The sequence below is a fragment of the Diabrotica undecimpunctata genome, chromosome 2 (genome assembly GCF_040954645.1).
Source record: "Diabrotica undecimpunctata isolate CICGRU chromosome 2, icDiaUnde3, whole genome shotgun sequence".
Taxonomy (NCBI): domain Eukaryota; kingdom Metazoa; phylum Arthropoda; class Insecta; order Coleoptera; family Chrysomelidae; genus Diabrotica; species Diabrotica undecimpunctata.
The window spans coordinates 20,560,270-20,568,265 of NC_092804.1; the positions used below are offsets into that span (position 1 = coordinate 20,560,270).

The 7,996-nt window shown below is 30.0% G+C and overlaps 1 protein-coding gene across 1 annotated transcript; it reads right to left on the reverse strand.

Annotated features, from left to right (window-relative positions):
• Positions 1-2,964: 2,964 nt before the first annotated feature.
• Positions 2,965-7,362, reverse strand: LOC140434301 (uncharacterized). Its single transcript, XM_072522458.1, has 3 exons — positions 5,812-7,362; positions 5,245-5,397; positions 2,965-4,990 (listed from the first exon to the last, which is right to left on the reverse strand). The coding sequence occupies exons 1-3, from the start codon at positions 5,836-5,838 to the stop codon at positions 2,978-2,980; spliced, it is 2,193 nt and encodes a 730-aa protein (XP_072378559.1). The 5' UTR covers positions 5,839-7,362; the 3' UTR covers positions 2,965-2,977.
• Positions 7,363-7,996: the final 634 nt, after the last annotated feature.

The window sequence follows — 7,996 nt, forward strand, 5'->3', positions numbered from 1 at the left end:
TCCATTAGAAACGGAAACGCATATTACTCTATAAAACCCGATTTAATATAATGCGAAATGAAACTATATTCAATGATAAATAGGTTCTTCATTAAGTGATTACGTTCATGTACCAAACATTACATAAAAGTAAAAAAATAAAATAACTTTTGTCATTACCTTTTGTTATTTTCTAACAAACAATTTACTTATACATAATTTATTATGTACAATAATACAGACATATTTAGTTTATAGCGTTAAGTCAATTCAATATTGAGTAAGCTTGTAATATAGTTGTGAATACATATTTTGGACAATAATGACCCCGAAGAACGATACATACCTTTTAAAAACGTTTTATAAAATAGGAGAATATATTGGTATTTTCCATTTGGAAAACGGATCATCTCTCACAAATGTGTTTATCCTGGTTTCTATTTTGCTAGGAATAATCTCAAATTATTTTTTTATATCTAGTTTTTGCACCATCCCACCAATATTATTTATAGTTTATTTTACACTGGGATGTGCCATACAAATAATATTTCATATAATATGTTACATTTCTGCTTGTATAGATAAAAATAGCATTGAGTTGTTTAGACTTATTCAATATTTGGACCAAGAATTTCCACATGACGTTGTTATTAGGCAACAAATTATTCTCTTTATTATTACCATAACGTTACCACTTGCACCGTTGTTAAATTACTTTGTATATTGGGATAATTCGATTTGGTATCACACTTTCAACATATTTTTTATGTTGACGTGCGTTAAAATGGCGATGTTTATGTTATTCACACAACAAGTAAGGAATTTTTTGTGTAGGCGATACAACATTTTAGATCAAATGTTAATAGTATTGATTTCCGAAGAATATGAGAATAAACGCCAGTTTAGCGAAAGCATTTTGAAAATAAAACTCAAATCGTTACAACTCTATCGCGTATCTGTGATTTATAACCAGATTATTGGAAAACCTATTTTGATAATAGCTTTAACGTCTTTCGTTACTATTACCGGAGGCTTTCATAGGGCTCTATATTATGGTGCTGATGACCTATGGAAAATTGTTTTGGTTTATGTTTTAAATTCTTCAGCAACATGGGTAAGTACATATCACTTACAGACCCTGTACTCACAACCGTGAGGGTCATAACAAACTACTAAAAAAAGGTCAAAATGGTCAAAATAATTTATTATTTGGTTCTGATCCGTTGGTTTGACTTTTTAATGATTTTTTATCCACCCACGTTAATGTGATGACAATTTTATTATATCTTAAAGATATTACTCACCTCTTTGTTATGAAGTTTTATTAAAGGTTCGATATGTTCAAATAAAGAACTGTATGTTTTGTCAAAGGAAATCTTTTAAAGAAATAATTCATCATATTATTCTAAACAACTCATTCTTTCATTGGAATTCATTTTTGGATTAATTCGAACTTGAAGACAAATGAAATTTACACTTAACCCTTTCTTTACCAGCGCCGTATATATATGGCAACAACTAGATGGGCTCTCAGTCCCATCGCCGTATGTATACGTTCGCCGGTGAAATTGTTTTAAATTATAGGACAATATACAGGCGACACTTTTTATTTTTTGGTCACATTTTAAACCCACCGTCACATTTGTACGGCATTCTAAACCTGGTCTGTACGCCCAGTGCCGTAGTAATTCGTTCATATAAACGTGCTATCAGAACCACCGACCAGTGTTACCAATGGCTGGGCATGGAAAGATGCACCTCCCTGTCAAAAATTATGCGATTTTGTCCAAAATTATGCGCTGTGTTGTAAAACGTGTGAAGCAATCAACAAACATCAAACAAACCTTATTTTTATGTCCTTACTGTCATCTGTCACGTCCTGTCAGTTGTCATTGTAATAGTGATTGAAAATCATGATTGAAAATGGATTGAAAGCGTGTCACAGTCACAAAACAAATAAACAAAATGGTAAATGATGGTAAACAAAATAAACAAGAAACTGAAAAGAAAATAAGTAGGATTGAGGTTTAATTTTTATTTGTTGATTTAAGAGTATGTTAACTGTCATATAAAAGCTTGGCTAGGTTAGAGTGCCTTAAAATGCGAAATGCCCAAAAAAAGTGTGTGATACTGGTACACCCTTGCCCTTGATGGTTATGTTATAACTTAAAAACAAGAATATGGCGCATCTAGACTGGATTAATTTTAATAGGTGAGTACATAATTATATATATTTTTATCCTATTTAACTACAATTCATTTGATTGTGGAACCTGTTCACTTTTTAATGCTTATATGGTACTAAGAATAAGAACTATTCCATCATCATAGGCATATGAAAATATGCTCTTAAAGTGGCAACTGGGAACTGCAAGGTTCTAGTAAAATATCTATGGAAACTGAATACAATAAAAATTATAATTATGACTCTTTCCTACATATTTGTAATACTTTTTTTATAATTATGTAGTTTAACTTTTTTTTATTTTATTTCAGAATACCTTATGTACTGTGTCCTGTGTCATGAGCAATTGATGAACCTGTCTAGTTCCTCCATGGTATTTTTCTATGTTTCCTAGAGACAACTTATTGTGGAAGGAGTTTACTTATGTGCTTTTGAGGATAACAATGATACTCCTGTTATTCATATCAGCAAAGAAAATGTACCTTTGCAATTGAAAACTGTTGCATATACCTCAGATCGGTAAAATGTGAATACAAAAAGAACATGTTCAACTAATTTGTCTTCCTCAGAAACTGAAGACATAAAAGTTTGCAAATTATTTGCCAAGTTATTTTCTTTACTTAAAATATTATCAGGAAAATAGGATATTTTGAAAAATATACATCATTTGTAATATTTTAGCTTTAATAATCAGTTATGAATGGTACTTACAAGTAAACAACAGATTAAATATCTTAAACTAATGTAAATTATTCTATTAAAACAAAAACATAGGTATACTTAAAGTAGAAACATACTATATTAAAATACAAGCTACTGATTGTCTTTCCATGTATTATGGCCTAGCATTTTTTTGGATGGTATGAATTTTAAGCAACCGCCATTCTTTTCAACTCCTGCTTTGGTTGCCAAAATAGCCTTTGCTGTTGAAGAGTTTAATAAATTCCGTTTGTCACTTTTTATGTTAAACAAATCACTAAATATACGTTCTACACTAGCATTAGAGAATGGCAAAACAAAAAGTAGCTGTAGCGTTTTTTTTAAATTCGGAAATAAAAAAGCATTAGCATCATTTTTTAAATTAAATATTTGAGACCAATATTGCTCACAGTCATCTGAATTTAAATTTAATTTTTCAAAGTCTAATAAAGCGTGTCTTCTCCATTCATTATCTAACTCCTGAATATTAACATATTCTTTTAAAATAGGGAATTGATTAGTTACACATTGTAATGATTTTATTTCAAAGCTTTGTGCAATTTTGGGATCCAATATTGAAATTATTTTATAGATAGGGTCGTTAAAGGTGAATCGATTTTTAATATTACTAACTAACTCTATATAGAATTCTAAAATACATTTAAAAAAACTATCAAATTCTTTTTGGTTCAAATTTGGCTTTTTTTTTAATTCTTTCAAGCTTTCTGTTGCAGCAACTCCTATATAAATATCATGTAAACTAACAAAATTTGTAGGGTTTTCATGGTTAAGTCTAAATATGTCGTTGGCTCTTTTTATTACAGACATCTTTATAAAATTAGAACACAGCGTTCTCAACAGAGTTTCAGTTTGTGGCTGAACCTTACAAAGAAGTGGTTTTTCTGACTGAAAGAGTAAATTGAAATCTGTCATTAGTCCTAAAGAATATGACATAAACTCTAGATACACCGGTGTGAACAAATTTGACATGGTTTCCAACATTGTTTCTGTTGTAATTGACGGGTCTTCAAATACATACTCTGTCAAATATGCTCTAAGTGGCTCATATTGCTCAAGTACTCTATCGACACATTCTTTAATAGATAACCATCTTGTTATGGCTGGAGAGAGTATCTTGTGAATTTTCACTTGAAAAAAATTTTGGAACTCTATAAATTTGTGTCTCCTCAAAGCACTCCTATTAAAATGACTGCCTATGTTCCGTAGCAGATCTTCCACATGCCTAGGTAATTTTAAACAGGCTTTTGATGTAGCTAAATGTGCCATATGACATGAGCATCTAATGCATACTATGTGTGGAAATTCTTCTTTTAACTTGGAAAATACAGAGTTAAACTCTCCAACCATAACATTGGTGGTATCTGATGAAAACCCTACAAAATTAGTCAGTGGAATATTCTTTGAAGTTAAACAGTTCTTTAGAATACCATATAAATCACTAGCTGTTGATCCATGAGCCTCGACAAGATCAAAAAATTGTGTTTTGGTTGAATTATTTTCATAAATTATAGTAGTGAATGCACATTGCTTTTTTACTGAAATATCAGTAGTTTCATCCATAACCAAAGAAAAAAAACATCCTGGCTCCCTTAATTTAATATATAGTTCTTCAAGAAAATTATACCCCAAGTTATTGCAAATAATTGACTTAGCTTTGGTTCGTTTTAAGTGTAATTGTTTAGCAATTTTCGAGTCATAACATATATTTTGAATTAAAGGAGTTAGGGTGTCTACTAATAAAAATGGCAGGTTATTGCTTGCCAACAAGGCACATAACTTTAACTCTGCCGTTTTTACAGCTACATCATCAGCATTTGGTTTATACAATTCAGTGAGTTTAGTATTGCTCGCCACTTTTGTCCAATTTAATTTATGCCTTTCACTTATTGAATGTTTTAGTAATACACTTTTATGAGCTACAATATCACAATCACATACCTTGCAATAGGCGTACTCATTACCCTCAGATGATGGTTGTTTTATTGATTTTTCTAACCAATTCTTAAACTGTGGTACACTTTTCCAAGAGCTGTTAAAAGTCTTCTTTTTTTCACTCTTTGATGCTTTCTCTATTTTTATTTTCTTTTTTGCTGGTGTAGGATCATTCTAAAAATATAATCATAATTTAGATGGTGTAAATCAATAAAATATTAGTCAAAGTCAAATACAAATGTATTTCACTACTGTAGTAGTTTTAAATCTTTCTCATATTATACCTAATTTCTGTAATTATATCTGATATTTGTAGTTTATAGTTTAATTTAATTATATTATCTATATAATTTTAATAAATAAATACGATATGAAGTCTGTGTTTTTATGTAATTTTTATAAAATTATCAATTGCTTCAATACATTACCATAGTATCGCCATTGTCACTCATAATATGAGAATGTGTGGGAGCAGGATAAATAGGGGAGCCTTCAACTTGATGACTGCAACCTGGCTTTTCTACATCAAGTGGTACTGGGGAATCTTTCTGCTTATTTGTCTCTGTTTCCTGATGTTTACTCTAAAAAACAATTTGCTTTATTAAAACACAAAATTTAATTTTAAGAAGCTTAAAAGATCTATACAAAATCTACTGAACTTTTACCTCTCATTCACAGCAGGTATATGTTGGTAATTTTGATTTTTGAAGAAGCATAAAGATATTGTAAACTATATGGTACTTAAAAAAACCAATAAGTACCATTAATTATTGTATAGGAAATGATTTTTTGATGTGAACAAAAAATAATTATTTTAAACTATTGAACATGCATCCTAGAAGGTACAAATTTAGTTATGGTTAATGCTTATGTGATTTCTCTATTATATATATATATATATATATATATATATATATATATATATATATATATATATATATATATATATATATATATATAAATGATTGTAACTTTTAACTATTTTTTATATTTACCTTAAAACTGAAAAGCCACTTATCCATTTTCTATATATTTTTTAGTTTCTTTGCACAAACACAACACACAAAGTAACAGTTGAAGAAGTACACTTGAATAATTAATTTTTTTTTTCAATTTGTGCCTTATATTTATATATGTAATTTAATGTGAAATCCCTGTAAATACAAATGTGAAGTACCTACCTACTCAAATATATGTGAAACCTTTCCTTCAATGTGTATTGATTGGGTATTGTCAGATAGGGGGATTTTTCTGGTGAGAAATATTTGCTTGGGGAATAACAGGGCACTTTATAGTTAGATTCTTACTACAAAGAATGAAAAATGATTTTAATGTAAATGTTATTTATATTATACAAATGACCTTTTCCTTTTCAGTACCTTTCAATAATTGCTCCCTCCAAATAATGGTGAAATTTTTAAAACAAATTTATTTTTTGGTTTTGAGATATTTAATATGTCTTGGCAGACCTCACCCGCCTACTCCTGTTACTATGGGAAATTGAGATTCATATACTTGTTATGCAGTTTTTTTCGGTTTCTTACAAATTATTACATATATAGAAATTATTACATTTTATGATCTGACAAAGTAAGGAATAGAGATTCCTATAATTTTGTTAGATACACTTCTAGATGTTAACCTATGGTATTATTCTATGGCCTCATGAATGTTGCTGCTGTCAATTCGTTCGAATTATAAAAAAAACAATTCAGAAGAATTTAAACATTGCTGAAAAATATTTGAAAGATTTAGGAATATGACAAAATAAAATATGAGGAAAGCTTTGAACCCTCATTTAGCTTGAGTTGTACAACAACCAGCATTACACTTATCAAATACCCCTATACCAGGCCCATTAGAAATGACCACCAATAAAAAAAAGAAATTGCAAATACTAAAAAAGATAGAAAACGCGATATTTTTGCACATTTTGTCTGTCCTGGTTGTGTATGGAGAACATTGTAGCATGTTGCTCTGAATGCACAGAGAACAATTTGGAGTAAAATTCAAAGTTGTATTTTGAGCAGAGAATTTTTCTGTTTATTGTTATAACCAAATTTGTGTAGGTTAATATTTGTATTTTAATAAAACATCTGTAGGAATTTTGGAAAACATTTGTTTACCAAGTGCTAATAAAAGTTAAACAAAGCAGAAAATTAAAGGTTTTAGATTAATTCCTATATTTTTTGAAAAATAAAACAACAAAAATAGAATAACATAAGGTCCTTAAGTAATAGACACGTAAACCGACAAAATACTTAAAAACATTATGTGAATGTTATCTGAAATTTGTAAGTCATTTAAATTTTGGTCCTGATGGACTCCACAGGTGACTTTTTCAGACCACCCGTCCACTCCCGGGTTAACCCTAAACCACTCTTAATGAAGGTGACTCAGGTGGCCGAAAATCAATTTTTACATGTTGTAAATTTATTTTCGATATAATGCCGCCATAGAATGGAAATTTTCTTCCATAAAGTAATTTTTATTTGCTAAAGTTAATGCTGTATAACTATAAAATGTCAGGTCAGTACAAACATCTTTTTTTAAAGGAAAAAAGAAGACGCGGACTCTTCTTATAAACGTTGTAAGCTGTGGCTTGGCCTTGGCTTTTTCTTTTGCTTAGCTGGATTATGCGAAATTGTGCGATTTTATGAAGGATGCGAAAATTATGCGCTGGGAATTAAATTATGCGCAAATCGCATAATTATGCGCCGATTGGCAACACTGCCACCGACGCAAATATATGGCATCAGCAACGAATATCGATGGAGCCCGTGGCAACACGAGTTATTACAATGACGTTATCAACAAATAGTTGCTTCCATTAAGTCCTCGTAGACACACCGTCTCAGGACTTGCAACTTCAACGTGGAGTCATATGTCACCATGTTACCTAATCCTACGGTAACTTTAACATCCTAGTAATTTATATAATATAATGTAAAACAAATGTAACTAAATTTTTGTTAACGGGTTTTTACCCATGTATTTAGTGGCTACATTCATGTACTCCTAGACACTGATGATGGAATAATGGATTCCGAAAACGTTTTGTCTAAAACAGCCCGTTTGGGTTTTTAAAAATATATACCTTTTACAAAGGATTTTTAATAAATTTTTTTAATATATGGTATACAGCCAAATACAGGAACGTAGATTCCTTGTGGATTTTAA